The 25,655-nt window shown below is 35.8% G+C and overlaps 3 protein-coding genes across 5 annotated transcripts; 2 read left to right on the top strand and 1 right to left on the bottom strand.

Moving 5' to 3' along the window:
• Window positions 1-1,148: 1,148 nt before the first annotated feature.
• Window positions 1,149-11,233, top strand: slc2a11b (solute carrier family 2 member 11b). Of its 2 annotated transcripts, XR_008642873.2 has the most exons (13): window positions 1,149-1,419; window positions 2,351-2,449; window positions 3,009-3,169; window positions 3,441-3,565; window positions 3,778-3,907; window positions 4,191-4,339; window positions 6,033-6,220; window positions 8,338-8,448; window positions 8,564-8,665; window positions 8,797-8,872; window positions 8,974-9,101; window positions 9,191-9,675; window positions 10,569-11,233. XR_008642873.2 is itself a non-coding variant. In XM_055198407.2 (12 exons), exons 1-12 carry the CDS (start codon window positions 1,342-1,344, stop codon window positions 9,386-9,388), a joined length of 1,545 nt encoding a protein of 514 aa, XP_055054382.2. In that variant the 5' UTR covers window positions 1,149-1,341; the 3' UTR covers window positions 9,389-11,233. The 2 variants fall into 2 exon arrangements, 1 of the variants encoding a protein (XP_055054382.2); XM_055198407.2 differs by having other exon boundaries at window positions 9,191-11,233.
• A 762-nt stretch (window positions 11,234-11,995) lies between these two features.
• gstt2 (glutathione S-transferase theta 2) lies at window positions 11,996-16,458 on the top strand. The gene is made up of 5 exons (XM_055198410.2): window positions 11,996-12,153; window positions 12,351-12,438; window positions 12,919-13,069; window positions 13,225-13,401; window positions 15,698-16,458. The coding sequence occupies exons 1-5, from the start codon at window positions 12,030-12,032 to the stop codon at window positions 15,842-15,844; spliced, it is 687 nt and encodes a 228-aa protein (XP_055054385.2). The 5' UTR covers window positions 11,996-12,029; the 3' UTR covers window positions 15,845-16,458.
• chek2 (checkpoint kinase 2) lies at window positions 16,205-25,502 on the bottom strand. Of its 2 annotated transcripts, none has more exons than XM_055198408.2 (15): window positions 25,346-25,502; window positions 24,481-24,744; window positions 24,173-24,297; window positions 21,946-22,078; window positions 21,388-21,478; window positions 21,148-21,244; window positions 20,992-21,045; window positions 20,837-20,901; window positions 20,453-20,552; window positions 18,213-18,299; window positions 17,742-17,905; window positions 17,129-17,244; window positions 16,958-17,043; window positions 16,481-16,534; window positions 16,205-16,391 (listed from the first exon to the last, which is right to left on the bottom strand). In XM_055198408.2, exons 2-15 carry the CDS (start codon window positions 24,728-24,730, stop codon window positions 16,332-16,334), a joined length of 1,482 nt encoding a protein of 493 aa, XP_055054383.1. In that variant the 5' UTR covers window positions 24,731-24,744; window positions 25,346-25,502; the 3' UTR covers window positions 16,205-16,331. The 2 variants fall into 2 exon arrangements, with proteins under 2 accessions (XP_055054383.1, XP_055054384.1); XM_055198409.2 differs by having other exon boundaries at window positions 24,481-24,738; window positions 25,346-25,496.
• Window positions 25,503-25,655: the final 153 nt, after the last annotated feature.

The following is a 25,655-nucleotide window of genomic DNA, read 5'->3' as shown; positions in this document are numbered from 1 at the left end:
ATGTATGTATGCATTTATTTATTTAATAATAAATATAAATATAAATATATATTAATAATAATTATTATTATTTTTGGGATCATTTATTTTAATATGTACTATTGCCCATATGTATTTTTTTATTTTTAAATATGTATATGTATAAATATTTAAATATTTTGTTTATTTACTTTATTTACTTTTATTTTTTGTTTACCTTGTTGATTTTATTTTATTTTACGTCGAATTAGTTACATCAAATAAGTTAAAAAGCCTAAAAAAGCCAAGCTTATATAAAAATATGTAATAAATAAATATTAAAATTGAGGCTATAAATAGAATGTCATCTCACAAACTCTGTGCAGGCAATTTATTTTTACCAAAAAATTTCACATAGCATTTTTTTTTTACATATTTATTATATTTCACAGGCCTGTTCTCAGCTATATCAATGATGATAAAGGTTTGGTCAGAGACGTCCAAACTGATGCAGTTTTCTTTGAATCATAAAGAAGCTTGGAGCTATGCAGGTCACTTGACAGCAACAACAACAATGGTCTCTTTGTGATCAAGCCCAGCCAATACAACTGACGCAGTTTAATAAATGTTTCTTTTAATAAATAAGAGCTAAAATGAAGGCTAACACAACTTTTTCCACAATGATCATTTATTAATCAAACAGACACTTATATGCCAAGCGACTGAGGCATAAGGGAGCATTTAACATTTTGTCTCAGGCAAATATTAAATGTAAAACTAGCACTGGGCTGCAATCCAAACCACAGTTCTGTATTTTCTCCCCAGAGTAACTGGGGTGTCAACTGAAGCTTATGATTAAACTAATGACTGCACACAAACTCACCACCCATTCAAGGTTAATCTTTGAAGTGAGACATAAAAAGTGAATAAAAGCCTCTCATTATTTCTCAAATTTTGCTTGAAATTAACAAACTCACAATAAATAACACAGAAGATTCTTCAAATACTGTATAGGTAAGCCTTTAAAATTGTAATGCTGCATACAGAATAAAAAAGGGCAATCAATGCATTATCAACAGGACTGAGTGTAGATAAGCAATTGACATGCATCTGTTAAATGACAAAAATAACTCACAGGCATCACGCAGGGCTTCTGTGAGGGACTCTAAAGGGAATTTCATCCTGAATCAGCTCAAACAGTTCCCATTTTTCATGCTCTAAACAACAGCATGATTGTAATTCTGCAGATATATCTGTTATTGACTCAATCTGGAGCCTTAAGACTCTGTCTGTCCAAGGATGAGTTCACATTTCAGGGACTGAATCTGTGAAGAAACTTTAAGATAATAAGTAAAACTTTGTTTTCTAAGAGGTAAAGTGAAAATGGGAGACGAAAATGGAGATCTAAGGGAATATCAACCTTTGCTTAAAGAGGAGAAAGAACCAATACGACAAATAAAGGTATGGTATTAATAATAATAATAATAATAATAATAATCATCAGAACAACAAATAATGATAATTAAATTATTTTTATTGTTGTGTTTGTTGTCGTAATAGGTAATAGGAACATTTCATTTAGCACATAATAATAATAATAATAATAATAATAATAATAATAATAATAATAATAATAATAGTTGTTGTTGTTGTATTTGTTGTTGTTGTAATACACAATAGGCACATTCTGTATAATAATAATAATAATAATAATAATAATAATAATAATAATAATAATAATAATAATAATAATAATAATAATAATATTAACATTAATATTGCAATGTTAATATTGAGAAATAATTAACTGTTATTATTATTATTATTAGTATTATTATATAACAAAAATAATGATAATTAGATTATTATTATTGTTGTGTTTGTTCTTGTAATAGATAATAGGAACATTCCATTAAGCACATAATAATAATAATAATAATAATAATAATAATAATAATAATAATAATAATAATAATAATAATAATAATAATAATAATAATAATAATAATAATAATACATTATTAGAATATATTCAATTATTTAAAATAAATTATAATCGAGGCACATTTTGTTTCTACCTATATACAAGGCTACTTATTCATTTCAATAGATTAACCAAGATGAATGTAAAAGATACTGTATGTATTTGTTTGTGCATTTTTACAAAATATTATTATAGAAATTCTAGCAATAAAAGTTAAATAACCACTGTAATGTACTTTACTTGCATGCATATTTTAACTGTATGCATTTTGGATACAGTATATGACTTTGTATATTGGACTTTCCTCCACTTTGTTTCTGTACTGTACTGCATGCTGAACCTGTATGTATATGAGTGTGCCGTGAGCCAAAATCAAACTCGAGCTCTTTTCTTCCAATTTAACCTCAGGTTCCAAGTAAATCTCTCCTTTTTGCCGTCTGGGCTGCATGCATTGGTGGTACGTTTCAATACGGCTACAATGTATCTGTCATAAATGCACCTACCAAGGTAAGAAATGTGTCAGCTTGTACATTACCAAAGCTTGACCCAAATTGTTGCTGTCAGGGGTTCTGGTTGTACCTCACAGTGCTTATATTGTACAGATTTGGGGCAGCACTTGTGCAGTTTAACTTGAAACAGAGTTCTGTATATGCACATGTGACTTAACAGTTATTACAGCAACATCCCCTCATAAGTCACATGAAAGATTTGCAGTTAATGTCATGTGTGGAGTTTGCTCTCTGTCACAATTTAACATGACTTACATAAAAACAACTGTGACAACACACACATACACACGCACGCAAGCAAGCACGCACACACTATATATTTACTATTATTATAACATTTTTACAAATGAAGAAGTCTCCAAAGGGAAGTTTTGCTCACTTTTGGATAAAAATGTGTTCCCTAAATGTAGTTAAGTAGGCACACATGCACAGCCATGTTTTATTTGTGTTATTATTTACCACTGGTAAACCCAAGTTCATTTTTACTGTGGTAAAGTCACTTTTCTATTGCCCATTTACATATGTAACCTACAGTATATTTGTGTCGTTTCAAACAGGCTGTGCAAAACTTCATCAATCAGACATGGATTGAACGCTACGGTACAGAAATATCTTCGCAGGTCCTCACTCTCCTCTGGTCCACCATAGTGTCCATATTCACACTTGGTGGGCTTGTGGGAGCATCGGTGGGAGGAATGCTGGCTATAAGATTTGGAAGGTGAATTACTCCGTTTTGACAATTCTCAAAGTAAAACATTGTATTAAATGCATTTGAGATTCAAGGATGTAATCAAATATTCAATATTGTTTCGGGTCTCTCTCACGCTCGTTCACCAACCTAAAGGTTGACATGTAATGTTTCCAAAGTATACATTTGCACCTAAAGCGTTCCAATATTACTACATCAGCAGTCCATATTGGTACTAAATGATGGGGAGGTGTTCACCTTAAAGTCCATGGTGCTGAGGTCATTTTGCAATCTTTTTCAGGAAAGGGACGCTTTTGTTCAACAACACTTTTTCACTTTTGGGTGCCTTATTTATGGCTTTGAGTTACGCCACAAGCACTTTTGAACTTCTGATCATTGGCCGCTTTATAACCGGAGTAAATGCAGGTATTTGAAGCTTTACATGCAAATCAGATGGTGTAAAAGTTTATTAGTTTTCATGTCCCCTGGGCCTGTTTTACAAAACCCATGCATGCTTAATTTGCATTGAATTAAGTGTCACATTAAACTTGTGTGACAGCTGGATTTGCATTAAAAACTCATTCTACTCTTGTTTGGTAAACAAGCATCCTTGTGAACTCGGTGTATTTGATTGACAGGTATAGGGATCTGCGTGCAGCCTCTATATCTCGGAGAGATTGCACCCAGGGCTTTGCGTGGTGCCATGGCGATGGGAACGTCCATCTTTATCACCGGTGGAATCTTGACCGGACAAGTGATTGGCCTCACGTGAGTAAAGACAGTAAGCAGTGTCAGATGTTGTCAAGAAACATGCCAGTTCTTTGTGCTATTTGTTACATTTTTATGCAATACATTTAGAGTCTTAAATGTTTTGTGCTAGTTGATATGACTGCGGTTTCTGATGCAGAAAATCTTTTTTTACCGCAAGCTTATAAAAGTCTGCAGCCAACTATTTTTTTCCTTAGGTATAACATTTGTAGTTAGATTTCTTATAGAGGATTTATAAGGATTTTATGACTTATAGATATATGTGTGCTTGTGTTTGTGTCAGTGAGTTGTTAGGTAAAGAGAAGTACTGGCCCATCCTTCTCTCAACAACTTGTATTCCAGCCTTTATGCAGTTGTTGATTCTGCCCTGGTTCCCCGAGAGCCCTCGGTACCTGCTCATCGATCGTGGAGATGACTTAGCCTGCAGAAAGGGTACATGATGGTAGTTTAAAAAAAATCCCTTGCAATTGCAAGCATGTGCGGTTATTTGAAGCGGTTTTTCAAATGCTAACAGTACTGTATATTAGTTATTATGCTTACGTTTGGGTAGAGATCATAATTTAGAGAGTAAACAATAACTTGATTTCCTTATTCAAAATATGAATCTACACTGGCAGAAAAATATGATCCCAAGCTGTCGTCATGGCAGTACCCTTCCAAAAAGTCCTAATATATACAGTTAGGTACAAATATGTATACATTTGGTACCAATATGCACCTCTGAGGTACTAATGTGCACTCTTTGGTACCCCTATGCACTTCTTAGGTATCCTAATGTGCACTCTTTGGTACCCATATGCACCTCTTAGGTATCCTAATGTGCACTCCTTCGTACCAATATGCACCTATGAGGTACCAATATGCACCTATGGGGTACCAATATGCACCTCTGAGGTGTCAATGTGCACTCTTTTGTACCAATATCCACCTCTGAGGTACCAATGTGCACTCTTTGGTACCCATATGCACCTCTTAGGTATCTTAATGTGCACTCCTTGGTACCAATATTCACCTCTGAGGTACAAATGTGCACTCTTCGGTACCATTATGCACCTTTTAGGTATCCAAATGTGCACTCTTTGGTACAATATGCACATCTGAGGTACCAATGTGCACTCTTTGGTACTCATATGCACCTCTTAGGTATCCTAATGTGCACTCCTTCGTACCAATATGCACCTATGAGGTACTAATGTGCACTCTTTGGTACAATATGCACATCTTAGGTATCCAAATGTGCACTCTTTGGTACCCATATGCACCTCTTAGGTATCCTAATGTGCACTCCTTCGTACCAATATGCACCTCTTAGGTATCCTAATGTGCTCTCCTTCGTACCAATATGCACCTCTGAGGTACCAATGTGCACTCTTTGGTACCAATATCCACCTCTGAGGTACCATTATGTGAACTCCTTCGTACCAATATGCACCTCTGAGGTACCAATGTGGACTATTTGGTACCAATATGCACCTCTGAGGTATCCTAATGTGCTCTCCTTCGTACCAATATGCACCTCTGAGTTACCAATGTGCACTCTTTGGTACCAATATCCATCTCTGAGGTGCCAATGTGCACTCTTTGGTACCAATATCCACCTCTTAGGTACCATAATGTGAACTCCTTCGTACCAATATGCACCTCTGAGGTACCAATGTGGACTATTTGGTACCAATATGCACCTCTGAGGTACCAATGTTCACTCTATGGTACCAATATGCACCTAGGTATCCTAATGTGCACTCTTTGGTACCAATATGCACCTCTGAGGTACCAATGTGCACTCTTTGGTACCAATATGCACAATGATACTGCCCCAGTGACAGCTACAGTAGGAACCATTTTTCTGACAGTGTATATGAATTATAGAACTGTGTATCAAAGCTTTGATTAAATAACACATAAAACCAACATACCAAATGAGGCTAGACAAGAAAATGGCTGTTTGAAAAATATAATCACCCAAAAGGATTTATATTAATATATAAAACACATCAATGCTTTTTTTGTCTGTTTCTATCTGTTTTTCCTTTTTTGTCTGTACTTTTAGAAAATGCCTGTGTTGGCACAAAAAAGAGAATCTTGTGAGTAAAGAAATTTTCTGCCCCTTTTCTTTTCCCTTCAGCTCTAATATGGCTTCACGGAGCAGATAAGTACCACGGCGAGCGCGAAGATATGGAGAAAGAGAGGATCAGTGCGGTCGGGATTAAACCCAAGAAGCCCTGGGAGCTTTTTACTGACGGCAGCCTGCGCTGGCAACTACTGACTGTCATGCTGCTAAACGCTGCCCAACAGCTCAATGGCATCAATGCTGTGTGTATCTCACTCATGCATGCACAATCTTTCTCACATTCATTGAAATTGACCTTATTTACAATCTAATTTACTGGTCTTATTTTGCTTTTTGTGACTGCTCATCCGAGGGGCACTAATTCAAAATAAGTGTTCGGAGTGTCATGTGTGTTGCTTGGGTTTTAAAATATGTGTTTGTTGCGTCATGTGAACCATGTGCATCACATGTTTTGTCAAAATAAGTGCCTGCTGCACACACGTCAAAACCGTTTATGATAAAAGAGACGCTCACGTTCACAAAAGACACTCCCTTAACAGTAAACTCTGATTACACATATTATGCGAGTATATTTTACTAATATACACTATAAAAAATGCTGTGTTAAAATAAAAAAAATGAACAAACCCAACCCGCTGAGTTGTAACTGAACCTATGCTGGGGTTGTTTTAACCCATTGTTGGGTCAAATATAAAAATGCTTGCACTGCAAAAATTACTTTCTTATGTAGTATTTTTGCCTTGTTTTCAGTACAAATACCGTATTTTCCGGACTATAAGCCACACCGGACCGGAGTATAAGCCGCATCATTCAAAAATGCGTCATTGAGATGAAATAACATATATAAGTCGCAGTGGACTATAAGTCGCGTTTATTTAGAAAATTATTTCACAAAATCCAAGCCGAAGAACAGACATTTAATCTGGAAAGGCAAGTTAATTCATACTGACTTACAAGGTGCACCTGACTATAAGACGCAGCACCAGCCAAGTTATGGAAAAAAACGCAGCTTATAGACCGAAAAATAGACCTATAAGAAAATAAGTCTATTTTTTAGACAAAAATATACAATTTAAGCGAATTTGTCCTAAAAACAAGCAAAACAACAACAACAAAAAATCTGCCAATGGGTTACATTTTTCTTGAATTAAGAGTTAAAAAAAGTTCAAGATTCTTTTTCTTCCCCCATTGGCAGATTTTTTTGGCTTGTTTTAGACACAAATTTACAGGACCCCTAAGAGGACATGTAGCAAAAATTAAATAAAGTTTAGTTTCGTGTGCGCAATAGATTCACGTGTGCACTTGATAGTTTCGCGTGAGCACATGAAACTAAACTTTAGATTTTTTTTACTCCAATGTCACTTTAGTATGGAGCCCCTAAGGGGACATGGAGAAAAAATTTAATAAAGTTAAGTTTCGCGTGCGCACATGAAACTATCGCGTGCGCACGTGAAACTATCGCGTTTAGTTTCGCGTGCGCACGTGAAACTACGGCGTGTGCACGTGAGACTTTTGCACACAAGTTAACCCAGTAACAAGCAAAAGTTTCACATGCATATGCGAAAGTTTCAGGTGTGCACGCGAAACTAAACTTTTAAAAAAAATTATGCACATGAAGGTTTCGCGTGCGCACATGAAACTAAACTTTAGATTTTTTTACTCCAATGTCACCTTAGTATGGAGCCCCTAAAGGGACATAGAGAAAAAATTAAATAAAGTTAAGTTTCGCGTGCGCACGTGAAACTATCGCAAGCGCACGTGAAACTATCGCGTTTAGTTTTGCGTGCGCACGTGAAACTATCGTGTTTAGTTTTGCGTGCGCACCTGAGACTTTTGCGCACAAGTTAACCCAGTAACAAGCAAAAGTTTCACGTGCTTATGCGAACGTTTCAGGTGTGCACGCGAAACTAAACTTTTAAAAAAAATTCTGCACATGAAGGTTTCGCGTGAACACATAAAAGTTTCGCGTGAGCATGCAAACGTTTCACATGAGCACATTAAACTAAACTTTAGATTTTTTTACTCCAATGTCACCTTAGGGGCTCGGTACAAATTCACTTAAATTTTATGTTTTTTTCTTCCAAAAACTAGACTTATTTTCGCAGGTAATTTAGCTCAACCAGAAAATGCATCTTGATTACATTTTTAGTTATTTGTACTAAAAACAAGACAAGAAAAAAAGTCATTTTTTTGCAGGGTGGTTGAAAATATTATTTCAAGTGTATGATGAATAAAAAACAATGATTCAGATTCTCCTCACTCCTGGTGCAATCATGCAGATATTTCTTTCTGAAAGCTATGTTTATTTCTGCTTGTGTGTAAAATCTGTTTATATTTCACATAGATCTCTCTCCTCCAGATTTATTTCTACGCAAGCTATGTCTTTACCCAAGCTGGTATTCCCGCAGACAAGATTCCTTACGCTGCAGTGGGAACCGGAGCATGTGAGTGTATCACTGCACTGACCTGTGTAAGTCCTCACGTTGCTTTCTTGTGATTCATTTAAGCGTTTAACATTCACATTATTACGCTTCGGTTTAAGCAGGATAAGTGCAAGATAATGTGAATATCTGTCTGTGTTTTAGGGTCTTCTGATTGAGTCTTTAGGAAGGAGAGCTCTGATTATTGGTGGATACGCTCTCATGAGTCTGTGGTGTGTTTGTTTCACCATCTCACTCACTTTCCAGGTAAATGTTGATTTACATTTCACAGCCTGCATTGATTTGAATAAAGTACAGTAGTATAAACATTTGTATAGCGTTTATTGTACAAAATAAATCTAGATATTTGTTGTTATCTTGCTATGTAATCCTCACAGGAGTCCAGCCCATGGGTTCCCTACATAAGTATGGTCTGTGTCTTTGCATTTATTCTAAGTTTTGGCCTTGGACCAGGTAACTGAATGAATGCATTAAACTTACATCTATATCATTGACTTGTGTATTGGCACATAAATGCAGATATATTTGATGAGAGATGCATTATTGTGCTACAGGTGGTGTGACAAACATTTTGACAACAGAGATGTTTACACAAACGGCACGGCCCGCTGCCTACATGATCGGGGGCTCTGTCAACTGGACATCTTTTTTCATCATTGGCATTATCTTTCCATTTATAGTGGTACAGCATGTTGTCCTCTCAAATAGATGTTTTGCATATGGTTTGTCTGCCTTTCTCCGAACTGACTCTTTTCTTTTTGTGTTTCTCAGAATGGCCTGCAGCAGTATTGCTTTCTTGTTTTTCTGGTCGTATGTTGCTTAGTGGCCACATATATCTTCTTCGTAGTTCCTGAAACCAAGAACAAAACCTTTTTGGAAATTCATGGCGAGTTTCAGTCGCGAGAGAGAAAGAAACTCATTGCTGCCAATGGGACTGCCGAAGGACCTTTACTGTCCTCATCAATATAAATCACATTACATACAGTATGTGCCAAATAACTGACCAGAAGATATCTGAAATAATGCTGATTATGGTGCTAGTCTTCCAGTGAGATACGATGTACCCTAACTTTATGTTTTTCTTTGCTATTGCATTGTAATGTGACTGCATGGTCATTTATACACACAGTTACTGATACATCATGTGCCCTCATAATGAATGCCTACCTTTATATAGCAAACATTCACATGATGGGTCTGTCTCAGAAAAAATAATATAGGTTCATTAAAACAAACTATGCAGAGATAGTATAAGGGTGATTCTCACGAAAACTTGGTTTTAAAAATGTCAAGCATGAAAATGTAAAAATTGCTTAAATTTACTTTTTTCCCACCAGACATTGAAAAACAAAGTCTGGAGTAAATGGGAACATTAATTTAAAAACTTTTACTTATCATTTAACACTTTTTGTAACATAATTTAAAAAATTAGTCCTAAAAAATCTCATTACCGCAACAGTCAGAAAACATCAACGCTGACATATTTTCAAAATGACATGACAAACCTGAAAGAACATAATTTGGAGATTCTGCACATGCATATAAAATCTAAGTATTATGCTTCTATTAATTAAATTAACATTTAATAAGCATCTGTTGCGGTAATGATAATCAAAATGTCGTGTAAGCATTCTGACAAGACAATATTTCAAATTAACGGTAAAAAAATGATCTTACCTGGTAGCCATCTTGAAGTAACTGGTCCATGTGCTTGGTCACTCAAAATCAAACTTTATTAAAATTCTGTATTTGTGCTTAAACTGTTCTCAAAAAGTGTTGCGGAGGATGAGAACATCAGGCATGGACACATCATTTTCCTAATTTTTCTTCATTATTATTATACATGAATATTCAGTAAATATTTTTTCTGTCATCTAAAGTAGTCTAGCAAAACATCCATTTATTTTTTTTCTTAATATTTTTGTGTTAATTTGATTAAATTACAACATAACGCATGTTCAAACACAGCCGGACACATTGCGGTAATGAGAATTTCAGCAGAAAATGAGATAAAATTTCCAATTATAAATTCTTATGTTGAAATCACACACAGTATTGTGTTAATTCTGATGCTTTTTAATGTCATATTACACATTTTAAAGCTAAAATCATCAGTGCCGTGGTGTTTTCGTGAGAATCACCCATAAAGTGATAACCAGGATTAGTTGGCTTGTATAACACTGTATGTTGGTTTTGTTTGGAATTCTATACTGTATATAGAAAACAACTAAGGGTGGTTTCCCAAACAGGGCTTGACCTGTTTGCATGTTTGAGCTGCATTAATTTCAAAACACTTTGCACAGATATATTTTAACATATACCAGTCCCATTGTTTTGTCTCAAGGTGCACACAAGAATAGTTTTTTGTAAGGTTTGTTTGTAAAAACTAGTTAAATGTCTTAAAATAACTAAGGCTAGTTCTATATTAATCTAAACCCTGTCTGGGAAACCACCCCTTAATGTCATTATTCGTTTTAATACAAAGACAAAACTATTATGTATATGACAATAAAGAAATTGTTTGCACAAAAACTATTTTATGCTAGAAAAAGATTTTTTTACAATATTTGAACAGTATGCGTGTCGTCACAGTAAAACAAAAATTAAAGAAATTAATGAAACATTTGGGCACATTAGAGTAACTTAATTAATTATTTTGTGACACGTCGCATGTGATTGGTCGCCAGATCAGTGACGTTGCTAAATGAGGATGACTTGCGGCCTAGCGCCCCCTGGAGGCAACAATCAAAGGTTTTGATGTTGATTGTGTTTGGATAAAAAATAAATGACAAATAATTTTAACAAGTTAAGGAAGATTTCCAGTTTTACGCTTGTTTTTCTGAATACATTAATCAATATTGTTTTTCACCAGTGAAATCATGATTCACATAAACCAAAACATGTAATATGGTATTAATGGAGTATATGCAAATTCAACAAACAAAAAGCAAAACATTTTTCACAAAATTTCAGCAGCTAAATGAATTTCCGAGTTTGACACAAGATGGCGCCCCCAATCCTTCGGGCGCATTCGGTGTTTTTTTTATTGAATCTTTGAAATTCAGAAATTACACAAAAGGGCTCTAGTGCATACAACATCACATATTTTCACATATTTTACAAAATAAATAAATAAAAAATAAAATAAAAAGGGCATCACAAACATATATTAAATTAATTTAAAACAGAAATAGTTTTTCTGGCTTTTTTGTTCTTTACAAATTTTATAGATTCTAAATATACTTCAAAGGCTGTTTGAAAATGAACAAAATTGGGTTCAGAGTTACTCCATTTAACCTGGTGAATATAAAATTTGCCTAAAAGCAAAAAACAAGTTTTACTTTGGAAACGTCATATTAATTAGAATGCAGTACAACTGAAGATAATTTTAAATTTAGATTGCAGTTCAATTTAACACGGAAGTCACCACTTGTTTTAATTTACTTTGAAGTGGATTAAATTAGTAAAGTACCGTAATGTAAGAAATAGCGAATGAAGGCGAGAGGAAGAATTCGGTCACAGCCATCGCCTGTGATTGGATGCCAGAGCGGTGACGTTGACGCAATGAGTAGCATGTGATGTTTACGTCACACCATACGGCGCTGTCACTATGGCTGGCAGAAAGGCAGTGAAAGTTTACCTGGATCTCCTGTCACAGCCATGCAGAGCTGTATTCATTTTCCTGAAAAACAACAAAATACCCCACACGGTGGACTACGTGGCGTTGCGAAAAGGTGAGGAAGATCGTGTGTTGTTCGGTTAATGTTGTTGTCCTAATGCATTGAGTTTGATTGGACAGTCCAGATGGCTTGAATCCAACTCCGTGTAAAGGTTAACGTTACGCTCCGGTGTCTTTTATATGCATTGTCCTCATGCATGCATTCAATTCTAATCTCATAGTGGAGTTCATATTCCCCTTTATTTAATTTAGGTGAACAGAGAAGCCCTGATTTCACCAAACTGAACCCTATGCAAAAAGTCCCTGTGATGGATGACAATGGATTTGTGCTCACTGAGAGGTAAATAAGATCATTTACATTTGTTTCAAGCACCTGAAACTGAACACCAGGAGATCATTTCAAGGAACTGAGTGAGATAAACAGATACGATTCCTGGTAGAGCATTGCATTTACAATGCAAAGGTTGTGGGTAGAGTACCATTTTCCAGGAACACATAAAAACATCCACTAAACGCATAAATGTAAATGTTAGAAAAAATAAATGCATTAATCCTATTGGTCGATCACTGCAGAACAATGGTCGTGGGTTTGATACCAGTCATAAAATATACTTTGAATGCACAGTATATTGCTTTGGATATATAAGCGTTTGCCAAATGCAGAAATGTAAATGCTCATAATAAACAACTAGACAAAACATTTAATTGAATAATAAAGGGCAAAAATCATATAGCTATGCACAGTACATGTCTATACATCTGCACAAAAGACCAAAGTGACGTCATCATCTTACTGTTTTTTCTCTACTTTCTGTTACAGTGATGCTATATTGAAGTATCTGGCAACAACCTATAATGTTCCCGATCACTGGTACCCAAGGGAGCCAGTGAGGAGAGCAAGAGTGGATGAATACACAGCCTGGCATCACATGAACACACGCCTGCACGCTGCCAAAGTCTTCATTTATGAGGTAGGGTTTGTTTTTCATTCCACCGTTCATGCTATACTATATTAACACATGATTAAATCTGTTGTGTATTATAAAGTTGCTTAAATTAGGCCACTTGCTGCATTATAATATAAATGTCACATACGTTTTTTTATAAGTTCAGTGTTCTCCTGCAGGTGTTATTGCCACGTATGACAGGACAGCCCACAGATGCTGGGAAGTTTGACAAGGCACTGGCAGAACTGGATGAGACATTAGACAAGCTGGAAAACATGTTTCTTAAGAGACAGGCTTTCCTTTGTGGTGATGACATCTCATTGGCTGATTTGTTAGCAGTTTGTGAGCTCATGCAGGTAAATGTTGCCACTGTACACAATGCACCTTAAAGTGTTAAAGGAATAGTCAATTTTCTTAAAAGAAAAATCCAGATAATTTACTCACCACCATGTCATCCATAATGTTGATGTCTTTCTTTGTTCGGTCGAGAAGAAATTATGTTTTTTGAGGAAAACATCCCAGGATTTTTCTCATTTTAATGGACTTTAACGGACACCAACACTTAACTCAACACGCAACAGCCTCCCCTCAACGGAGTTTCAAAGGACTCCAAACGATCCCAAACGAGGCACAAGGGTCCCACCTAGCAAAACGATTGTCATTTTTGACAAGAAAAATAAAAAATATGCACTTTTAAACCACAACTTTTCGTCTAGGTCCGGTCCAGCGCGACCTAACGTAAATGCGTAGTGACGTAGCGAGGTCACGTGTTACATATATAATACGCACATTTGCGGACCATTTTAAACAATAAACTGACACAAAGACATTAATTAGTATCATTCAACATACAACAACGTCGGAAATGTCCTCTTTCAACACACTTGTAAACACTGGGGCGGAGTTTCGTGTTCGTCCTCTGTGACCTCTTGACGTCATGACGTATTGCGTGAGGTCACGCTGACGCTTTCAGGACCGGAGGGATATGAGAAGTTGTATTTTAAAAGTGCATTTTTTTTTCAAAAATGTCAATCGTTTCGCTAGATAAGACCCTTATGCCTCGTTTGGGATCATTTACAGTCCTTTGAAACTCTGTTGAAAAAAACTGTTAAGTGTTGAGTTAAGTATTAAATGTTGGGCTCTATTAAAGTCCATTAAAATGAGAAAAATCCTGCAATGTTTTCCTCAAAAAACATAATTTCTTCTGGACTGAACAAAGAAAGACATCAACATTTTGGATGACATGGTGGTGAGAAATTATCTGGATCTTTCTTTTAAGAAAATGGACTATTCCTTTAAGACACGAATAGTTGATCACATGGTATGAAGCTTTGAACTGTGTAATGTAGATTTACAGTATAGTCCCAAAAAAGGGAAATAGATGAGAACATTTGTGACCGTGGACCACAAATCCAGTCATAAGTCGCATGGGTATATTGGTAGCAATAGCCAACAATACATCGTATTTGTCAAAATTATTTATTTTAGGATCTTTAGTAAAGATCATGCTCCATGAAGATACTTTGTAGATTTCCTACTGTAAATATATTTTAAAAATTATTTATTTTTAGTAATATGTGTTGCTAAGGACTTCATTTGGACAACTTTAAAGGCGGGGTGTGCCAAAACACACTTGTAGCCAATCAGCAGTAAGGGGCGTTTACTAACCGACATCAGTGCCTGGGTTGCGTATGTGTGGGGCAGGTCTATTAAAAGAAGGTCCAGATTTTATTGGGGTAGGGGCGTGTTTGTTTAGGTGATTTCAAATGTCAACATTGGCTTTCAGAGATCATGCACCCCGCCTTTAAAGACGGTTTTCTCTTTTTTTTGCACCCTCAGATTCCAGATTTTCCAATTGTTTTATCTCGCCAAATATTGTCTTATCCTCCCCAAATAGCACTTTTGGGAGTACTTCGACTCGCCTGAAAAGTCTGCTCCCCTTCTCACTCTCATAATGGGAGAGGGAGGGTGTTACTGCGCCGAGTCGAAGTACTCCCAAAAGTGCTATTACGCCATAAAATATAGTTCCTCTTTTAAATCCGCTTAGAAAAGCGCTACGTTTTTATTTTGTACCACCAAACTTGCTCGTATAACTACTGGTCTTAAATAGGAAAAATGTTTATGTGTTTGGTCACTTCTAACTTTATCTCTAAATGGTACAATTGAATGAATGGGGCTAAGCTAAATGCTATCGAAGCGTCGCAGCGCGCTCCAACGCTTACGTGCACGCACACAGATGATAGAGGGATGATTCAACAGTTCTTAGTTAAGGTAATAACATAGTTTAATATTGAAAATGAGTAGACTATTCCTTTAATGCATCAGCAAACATGAACAATAAACAATACTTCTACAGCATTTTTTAATATTAGTTGATGTTCATTTCAGCATTTACTAATACATTTATAACATTAAAAAGTGTACATTAACATTAGTTAATGCATAATGAACCAATATGAACAGTTATATTTGCTTTAACTAACATTAAAAGATTAATAAATGCTGAAAAACTAATACTCATTGTTAGTTCATGTTTGCTAATACATTAGTTAATGTTAACAAATGCAAACTTATTGTAAAGTGTTACCACATTACATTGGTAAAGATCCATCAGTCACAAGGCTTTTCTCCTCTAATATAAATCTCATGCAGCCTCTGGGCGGCGGCAGGGACATTTTAAAGGACAGACCCAAACTTCAGACCTGGAAAAGCCGGGTACAGTCTGCACTTTCGGACTCTTTTGATGAAGCTCACAGCGTTCTCTACCGATTAAGAGACAAGTCCAACGCCAAACTGTGAAAGCTCACATCTCTCTTTTAACAATAATTCACTTTCTATAAAGATAACATTTTAATGTTGTTAATTTAACGTTAAAAACGTGTCTACGATTTATCTCATGGGAATTAAAAGGATTTGCCATTAAAATGTCTAATTAGCCAAATATTATGTTCAAGTAATATGAGGTTTGAAGTGAATGTACAGTATGCTGATTTATATTTTTTGGCTGTAATTTGTAACTTAACTGTACAAATTGTAACATGTATCTACACTACACTAACAAGATTTCGGAAAGAAATGTCCTATATTTGCCCATTTTCGGCAGTCCGGTTCGCCAAATAAATACATGTAGTTGTTTGTAGAATTATATAATAAATGGAATAGAAAATGTAAAAACATTTTATTGTTGACAAAGACATATTTACAGTGTTATACAATGATACACATTGGATGCTAAAGTCAGGACAGAGAGTTTAAAAGAGCCACAGGAATAAAAAATGTGTTAATATCAAGCGGCAGGTTTCTTTTTGGACGATGGTTCGCCTTCTCCTTCTTGTGCCTTACGTTTCTGTGAGAAAAAACATGATTAAAACAAAATCGACACAAAAATCTGCAAATAAAATGAAGTCAATTAATGAATGGATGTGTGTGTCTTACTCTGGTTGTTCCAGGAAACATAAGTTGGTTTGCGTTTTTTCTCATCTCATCATCCTGTAAAGTAAAAATTATTTGTTGAGCACAGTGGTGGTACAAATCACATTGATGTACAGTATTTCTAATCATAATGTAAGGTTTCATTTAACAAGATTCCTTATGTATATTATTTGTAGGTTAATTGCGCTAGCAGATTTTCAGCAAGTTATCACACAACACATTTTTCTTCAATATTGTGCAGACTTAAATGCATTTTAAGTCACTTCGGATAAATGTGTCTGCTTAACGCATATATGTAAAAATTATGTTCCTAGCCTTATTATGAATGATACATCTTGGTATATTACCCAAAAGAAAGGAAAAAAACTTCTTTTCATAGTCATCAATCAAAATGCTATAACTTTCCTTTTTGACTGATATCACCAAGCCCTCCTTTTGTCAATCGTACAGAGACATTTATACTGTATTGTCAATGTGTACCTTTAACCATGGATGTTCAAGAGCCTTTTCAACACTGAGGCGCTTTTCGGGATCCACAACCAGGAGTTTCTTGATCAAATCTTTGGCTGAAAATACGATTCATAATTTTAATAATTTGCACTGTATATGACCACGCATGTCCAGAAGTATAAGATGTACAGTACGAGTTACCGTCGTTAGAGACATTCTTCCATTGAGATGGGATAAAACGATAATGACCATTAATGATCTGCTCTCGAACGGTCATGGTCTTGCATTCGGTGTTGAATGGAGGATAGCCGCCCAAACTGGCACGATACAGAGAAACAAACACATGGTTTAGGATGAAATATTTAACATTTTCGTCATCTATGTGAGGTATTCTCTTATACAGACTGAGCTAGTTGTTTTCAGTTCAAATAAAAAACAATATTACTGTACAGTATTAAGTATACTATTTTTATATACCATTTTATAGAGTTTTTCTTATATATCTGTTATATATATATATATAACAATACTACAGTATTTATGAGTGCACTTATGTTTCCAAAGACAAAATTGTTGCAACCCTAAATGACCACAAAGTATACTAAAAATAAGCACATCAAGGACTCAAAAAACATCCAGACATTTTACAGCAAAAATGTTATTGCATTAAAATATCAAACTTTCAACAAATTAAAGTTTTTGATCAACATATACTCTGGTCAATATCATGATCTCATTTTTGACGGAGGTGGCATTTAGCGGCTTTTGCATCCAAACTCTTTATTTTCTTATTTTAAGGTGCATCTTTACTAACCAGATAAATAGCAGAACCCCCAGACTCCAGTAATCTACGGCCTTGGTGTAGCCCACAGTAGCAGCGTGTGTGAAAACCTCAGGGGCGAGATAGGTGGGCGTCCCACATAGTGTCTTCATTAGAGAGGACTCTTCCAGAATCTTAGACTGGTTAAAATCCGTTATCTTAAAGTGGGACATCCATACACATCATTACTCATACATAAACACCCAACACATCGCCTGGTTCTTTCAACTTTGGGACTGCTTCAAACAATTGAGGTAAGGATTTTAATGCTTTTATGATGTTAAATTCAAGCTAAAATGCAATCTCACACGGATGCATTACATTCAAGAATTTGTGGACACTTTTTTTTTAAAGCGACTTACAGAACTTTCAAGCTATACATTTGTATGCGTGTTCTCTAGGAATTGAACTCTTGAACTTTGCGCTGCAAACGCAATGCTTTACCAACTAAGCTGGGATACACACCTTAATCAAACAGACGTCATCATGTGAAGCTAGCAGCACATTCTCTGGCTTCAGATCTCGATGTATGATCCCATTATTGTGAAGATACTGGCAATAAAGAAAAACAGGGAACATGTTTGAATTTCCACATTTCGAATATTAAGAATAGGGATGCACGATATATCGGCCGATAACTGCTTATGTTTAACATTATTGGTTATCGGTCTGATAGCAAAATTAGGCCGATAAATGAAAGCCGATAAATGATGTATTATTTTGGTTTGTTGAACCACTTCACTTGCTCATTGCGGGCCATGTGGAGTTTTGATTGGTGCTTTTTGTGACATAGCACGAAGATGACACGTGTTGCGGGCTTAAGAAGAGTATGCTAGTCTAGCGCAAAGACAAGATGTCCGCGGTCTGGGAGTTTTTCATTGTGAAAATAATATTAATATTTATCAGCCTATACATATATAAATATAAATATAAATATATATATATAAAATTGCCCCCCAAATATAAAGAGTTATCGGTATCGGCCAAAATTTCCATATCGGCGCATCCCTAATTAAGAATAAAATTAGTGCATGAAAAAGTACATTTACAGAGTTAAATATATTATATTTTGCTGTAATTTTTTCACATGGCAAAGGAAGGTTTTGAAAGAACAACTTTTTCCCACTTTTTTTGAAAAGAGGCTTATTTTCCAGCTCTCCTAGAGTTAAACAATTGAGTTTTACCATTTTGGAATCCATTCAGCTGATCTCCAGGTATGGCGGTACCAGTTTTAGCATATAGCTTAGCATAATTCATTGAATCTGTTTAGACCATTAGCATTGCGCTCAAAAATGACCAAAGAGCTTCACCCACGTCCCATCTCTTTACCCATTTTCGGTTATCTGCGAGTGAGGCGCTGTCTACTTTAAGTATCAAAAAAGCTCTTCACAAACCTATGGGTAACTTCACGGGTACTACATCCATATTTTTTTACAGTCTTGACTAGCACACTACGCAGATCAGATTAAAATTCACAAACAACCCAAGTCTCAGCTAAGAAAACAGGAAATCTCATGGAGATCTCGCAATGTTTTTCGCGGCCAAACGTGACTTCACAGTAAACAAACATGGCGAACAACGGGCATAAAGAAATGGCATTAATAAAATGGCCTGCTTTTTTACATCTCTGATGCCCATCTAATTTTGTACTGTGCCTGTTGTGCTATGTAGATGTTATGGTTTCATCTTTCATCATCATCTTTCATCATCTGAATGAGTTTGCCAGACGGGCTCCTGAGCCAATTCAGACGCTGTTAAATCACTGCGCACCACAGGAAAATCTGATAAGATAATCGGCGCAACTACAAAAATGATCGGGACTTTACCTACTGTAGGATTGTCGTAAGGGGGGAAAATCAGCCCAAATCTGTCTGATTAACTTTTGGTATGCACCCGGCTTAAGTTGCCATCCCAGAGCTTTATGAGAAATGCACAAGTTAATTCATCTCCTTTTCAAGTCAATTGGTGAAGTTATCCACTATTTCTTATAACGCAAAAAAACAAATAGCCCAAAATCTCATGCAGATCTAATCTATAAATTTTCAATATGAATGTTTTCCCCCTGTAAGCTGCAAGAGGAAATTTTTATTACACAGATTTATGAACACGTCTATACTTTAGTAGAGTATTTTGAGTTTTTTCTCTGTACTGTTGCTCAGCCTCATATACAGTAATGCACTTCAGACAAAAGTGTGGCTGAATTGCCACTGGCAAATCCTACAAAACATCAAGAGGGATTTTATAGAAGTTAGTGCACATGCTTGACAGGTTGAGACATGACTCTTATGTGGGTGACATAAGTTCGAATCGCCTCGCTGAAATATGGCCAGTAGAAGTTTTAACATGCTCATACTGGACTGGATGTAGACGGCGGTCTGCTAGTTAAAAACAAAGGAGTGTTGAGAAATTTCATGCATCACTCAACACACCATCAGTCGTAGGGTGGCATTAAAAATGACTGATAGACACCGGCTATAGGATAATACATGGAGATTATCTATTGAAGAATCACTCATGTGAGGGGTCTGTCACATTTGAGGAGGACTATGACATTTGGGATGAAGCAATTTTTGCTAATTTTGAATGGTTCAGATGAGTGATTTAAACTCTTTGTTTGTCTCTGGACATGCAAAGATTCTTAGTACGTATTCATACACTTTTATTAGATGATGTTTTAGTGAAATCCCTCCCATATTTCAACTCACCTCAACAGCTCTGAGCATCTGATAAAAGTAAAGTTTAGCTATTTCTTCCTCTAGTTGTTTCTGAGCTTTGATTCTGCCAAACAGCTCGCCACCCTCAATGCTGCGTGAAACAAATATTATATATTAAAATAAAACATTAGACACATTGTAAAAGGTTTCAACATTGAGGTAAAAAATTATACTTTGATTATTAACTTTATTGTCATGTGCACCAAATGCTTCAACCGATGCATTATGAGAAATAAACTATCTTTTAACAAATCACTCCAATCGTATCAAGTCCTCAATTATTAATATTCAGAATGCTTTCTCTTTATTGTATTTTTGCAATTTCTGTAGTTTGTTGTGTTCTTGTGTGTATTACTACAGCACAGAAAGACTTACTACTCCAAAACAATGTAGTATGAGTCTTGTGTCTGGTAGAAATCCTCTGTTTTGATTAAGCATGGCTGCAGGAAAGAAAAACAAGACATGAAAAAGATCCTTTTCTATTCTCCTACATCTTCCAGAGGCTTAAATATTCATACGAGTAGACTTACATGATCAATTTTCTTTAAAATCTCGATCTCTCTTTCTGCGTTTCTTGTGGCTGTCTGTGTGATGCATACAGGACAATTCAATATTAAATAAATTGGAATATATACAAAATAAAATTCGATAATGTACACCATCAAGTGAACGTATCTGGATCATACCCCTATTGATGGGAAATCGTTTTTATTTATGGTTTTCAGGGCGACTTTTTTACAGGTGTCCTTTTCAATAGCAAGCTTCACTTCACCACAGACCCCACTGTCGAAAACAGAGCAAATAGCAGAATAAACTAATTTATCGAAACAAACATTATACTTTCTCCAAACGGCATTATTATAATGCAGCTAAGCTCGGTCTGAACAAGATTATTATAATATTAATGGGTTTTGTGGGTCACTTACGTTCCGATCTTTCTGGCTATGTGGTACTTGCTGCTGAACTCTGCTGGGAGATTTGGTTGGTCATTGCCCATCTTATCAATAAACATAAACACTGTGGAAAGAAAACAACCCCACCCAGAGGTAGGGGTGTGAATCATCACAGGTCCCACGATTTGGATTATTATGTCATCGATTCGAGCTGCAACAACTAATGGATAAAATCGATAATAATCAATTGTGAAAATAGTTGTCAATGAATTTCATTGTTGATTAGTTGGTCTGTGATGTCACATGCTCCTGCATCACCATCGTTTTGGACAGTGGATACACGTTCACTTCTTACAGCGCAAGTCACCAGGCGCTATTTCTACATACGGCGTGACGCTTATAACATCAGATGATGCTTCTTCTCCTCAATGTGTGGCTTTTGCACTTTTAAAAGTACACTTCTACACGCGAATACCCTAATTTAGGGTATTTTTTGGCTAGCTATACTTGAAAAATATGAGTACATATTTAGTCGATTAATCGACTAATTCGGAAAAAAGTCAGCCAATTAATCAATAATGAACAACTTACCTTGATGTTTCTGCTCTGCCAGTGCAATGACAGAGTTATTGCTCAGAACGCGCTGCTTTCCTTGTCCTATTAAATCATCATCCACCCATGTACCGTTACCGCTTAAGTCCACAATATACACAAGATTTTCATCCTGAAACAACAGTAGAGAAAAACATACACGTGTTAACATATCTTTTAATTTTAATAGAGTTCGACTGATGCCAATAGCAAACATGGCAAAAAGCTGATTTTCGATTACCATAAGAGAAACAAAACATGCATAATTGCAACTGGCTATATTGCATTACAATATGAGTAATTATGAGTATAATAAATATGGGTAGACACTAATCAATAGTAGATCATAAGAAATCACAAAAAATGAATAAATAATAAATTTTCCTTATTGTTCAGAGACACCATCAGTCAAGTTAACACAAGATCAATAATGGTCATATAAATATTTTCAATAATGTACATGTTTCATATGTGTAGGGCTGCAACAACTAATTGATAAAACTGATAAAATACTATAATAATAAAATTTGCTGTCAACAAATGTCATTATCGATAATTTGGTCTGCAAGGTCACATGATGCCGCACTACCGTCAGACCGTGTCCGCTTTATAGACTGCGAGCTGTGCCCTTATAACTACAGGACAGGGGCAGTTTCTTCATACAATGCGAGCCGCATGTTTATTTATCGCACAACCAGCTCGTTTAAAAGCAAGGCAGCGTTGCCCTGTACGCAGCGTTGCCAGGTCCTCTGCTTTTCGGCTGAGTTCTGGAGTACACGTGAATACCCCAATTTAGTGCCTTATTTAGCTTTAATAAGTGACAATTTTATTGAGTAAATATTTATGTTTTTACCCAATTAATCGCTTATGAAAATAATCGTAAGTTGCAGCCCTACATATGTGTTTTTTATGAAATTCTGTATGAGCATACTATTAAGCATGCAATACCAATAGTCACCCATGTTTGTCTCTAATTACATTTGTGTTATATTAATTATGCACTGGCCATAAAAAAACTCATATTGTCGATCACTAATTAAAGCATTCACCACATAAACTTGAAAAGTCATTGTAAATAAAGAGTTTTAAAGTATTTTTATTAAAGGCGGCGTGCACGATTTTTGAGAAATGCTTTGGAAAAAGCCAATCAGCATTAAAGAAATATTCAATTTTCTTAAAACAAAAATCCAGATAATTTACTCACCACCATGTCATCCAAAATGTTGATGTCTTTCTTTGTTCAGTCGAGAAGAAATTATGTTTTTTGGGGAAAGCATTCCAGGATTTTTCTCATTTTAATGGACTTTAATAGACACCAACAATTAATACTTAACTGAACACGTAACAGTTTTTTTCAACTGAGTTTCAAAGGACTATAAACGATCCCAAACGAGGCATAAGGGTCTTATCTAGCAAAACGATTGTCATTTTTGACAAGAAATATAAAAAATATGCTCTTTTAACCCACAACTTTTCGTCTAGGTCCGGTCCAGCACGACCTAACGTAAATGCGTAGTGACGTAGGAAGGTCACGTGTTACATATATAAAACGCACATTTGCGGACCATTGTAAACATTAAACTGACACAAAGACATTAATTAGTATCAGTTGATATACAACAACGTCAGAACGGTCCTCTTTTAACACATTTGTAAACACTGGGGCGGAGTTTCGCGTTCGTCTTTTGTGACCACTTGACGTCATGACGTATTGCGTGGGGTCACACTGACGCATCACGACCGGATCTGGACGAGAAGTTGTGCTTTGAAGGTGTATATTTGTTATTTTTCTTGTCAAAAATGACAATCGTTTTGCTAGATAAGACCCTTATGCCTCGTTTGGGATTGTTTGTGGTCCTTTGAAACTCCGTTGAAAAAAAACTGTTACGTGTTGAGTTAAGTGTTAATTGTTGGTGTCTATTAAAGTCAAAGAAAATCCTGCAATGTTTTCCTCAAAAAACATAATTTCTTCTCGACTGAACAAAGAAAGACATCAACATTTTGGATGACATGGTGGCGAGTAAATTATCTGGATTTTTCTTTTAAGAAAATGGAATATTCCTTTAAGGGGCATGTCTACTAACCAACATCGTTGCGTATGTGAGGGGCGGGTCTATCAAAAGAAGGCCCAGATTCGACTGGGGTAGGGGTGAGTTTGTTTAGGTGATTTCAAATGTCAACATTAGCTTTCAGAGATCGTGCACCTCGCCTTTAATACTTATCTTACCCTAAAAATCCTGAAGTGATTCTTGCTATACGTGTGGAAGCGTGCTGTTTTTCTGATAGCTGATTTAGTAAAACAATAGTCGCACTGACGGTCTCTTCCAAAGGAGTACTGGTTTTCCACGCAGTCTGGAAAGTGCAAGTTACATTACTGTTAAACTCTACTAATAAAATGTTCAGAAAATAGTAAGAGTAAAGAGTTACTGCCAACATTTCTGGAAATAATGAATATTCAAGAGTGTTTAAGAACAAACAGGGAAATATTAAAAGTATTATTCAGCTTCTGTAAATAAGGTAAACAATATACTTAACTGAGAACACTAAATCCCTGCACCAAGGGAATGATGCGTCCCCAAACCTGAGGCGGAGGTTCCTCTTCATCCTCAGGAATGGACTGTAATTCCTGAACAGGGACTGTATCAACAGAACTCAAGGTCCCTGATCCAGAGGAACCCTGACTTGATGATGTTGGTGCGGATGAGGAACTGGACCCAGGCTGGGATTGAGTCTGGGATTGGGTCTGGGATTGTGATTGGCCACTTGGTCCAGGTTCTTCAGACATGATGTTTTCTTAAACTAGAGAACATGTGAAACAAACAGTAAGACATGCAACATTTTCCATCACTCCAAAGGCTTGATAGAAATTCTAATGATGAGTAAATATCAAAGATGACAACAAAATCATACACTCATTGCATTGTCCAGAGGACTTTTATTTTGAAGCTTTAGATGTGATACTTTCACAATTGAAACACAAAACATGTTGTATACTCGAAAAGCAACTTCTGCACTCTGAAAGTCCACATTTAACAACGTACACTGTTATTGAGTACATTATTGAAAACTTGGCGTTAGGTTATATGTTAAGGTGACATGTTTGACACACGAATAAGCTTCAGCACCAATAATAAATCGTTTTAAATCTGTGACCTTTACAAATGTAAGTCTACAAATTCAATGCACGACCGATATCAAAGCAGTGCAAAAAAGTTTAATAAACAGACTGAAGAAGAAAGTACACATCTGAACTTGACTCCGTTAGTTGCTCACGGATATGCAAGCGCTCAAGGAAGCCCTGTTGTTGTTTATGATCAAAATAAAATATCATCAACAGAACATCGACGCGATCAATTTATGTCATTATGTTGCGTTTGCAATTGCATATCAAAATGCATACCTTTTCGCAAGTCCTCTTATAAAAAACGATCTTTGCAGAACTGGACTATCAGGCAGCATGGGCCATCAATCTGCCGGGAAAACCCATTCACTTCACTTCCACATGAGTTTCAAGCGAACTTCCAATAACATCTTTCGACCAATCAGAACGACCGCACAGACTCACGGAAAATGTAGTTCTTTTACTTCGTTTTAATATTTATGTATACATTGTATATTTTTAAAAGTATTAATAATAGCTATAATAATAAAGATAATAAAATAAGGAACAACAGAGAACATGAGATTTATGTATTTATTTATTCGTCCCA

This window comes from Misgurnus anguillicaudatus, chromosome 22 (genome assembly GCF_027580225.2).
Source record: "Misgurnus anguillicaudatus chromosome 22, ASM2758022v2, whole genome shotgun sequence".
NCBI classification, from domain to species: domain Eukaryota; kingdom Metazoa; phylum Chordata; class Actinopteri; order Cypriniformes; family Cobitidae; genus Misgurnus; species Misgurnus anguillicaudatus.
The sequence above is the reverse complement of the archived record's forward strand: the minus strand, read 5'-3'. Positions and strand labels throughout refer to the sequence as shown.

Coding starts and splice junctions, on each gene's coding strand:
- slc2a11b (XM_055198407.2), top strand. CDS start 1,342: ATGGGAGACGAAAATGGAGATCTAAGGGAATATCAACCTTTGCTTAAA. Junction 1,420..2,350: donor AACCAATACGACAAATAAAG/GTATGGTATTAA, acceptor ATTTAACCTCAG/GTTCCAAGTAAATCTCTCCT. Junction 8,449..8,563: donor GTATCACTGCACTGACCTGT/GTAAGTCCTCAC, acceptor TCTGTGTTTTAG/GGTCTTCTGATTGAGTCTTT.
- gstt2 (XM_055198410.2), top strand. CDS start 12,030: ATGGCTGGCAGAAAGGCAGTGAAAGTTTACCTGGATCTCCTGTCACAG. Junction 12,154..12,350: donor CTACGTGGCGTTGCGAAAAG/GTGAGGAAGATC, acceptor TATTTAATTTAG/GTGAACAGAGAAGCCCTGAT. Junction 13,402..15,697: donor CAGTTTGTGAGCTCATGCAG/GTAAATGTTGCC, acceptor AATCTCATGCAG/CCTCTGGGCGGCGGCAGGGA.
- chek2 (XM_055198408.2), bottom strand. CDS start 24,730: ATGTCTGAAGAACCTGGACCAAGTGGCCAATCACAATCCCAGACCCAA. Junction 24,298..24,480: donor GCAGGGATTTAGTGTTCTCA/GTTAAGTATATT, acceptor TGCACTTTCCAG/ACTGCGTGGAAAACCAGTAC. Junction 18,300..20,452: donor AGATGCTCAGAGCTGTTGAG/GTGAGTTGAAAT, acceptor CTTTATTGCCAG/TATCTTCACAATAATGGGAT.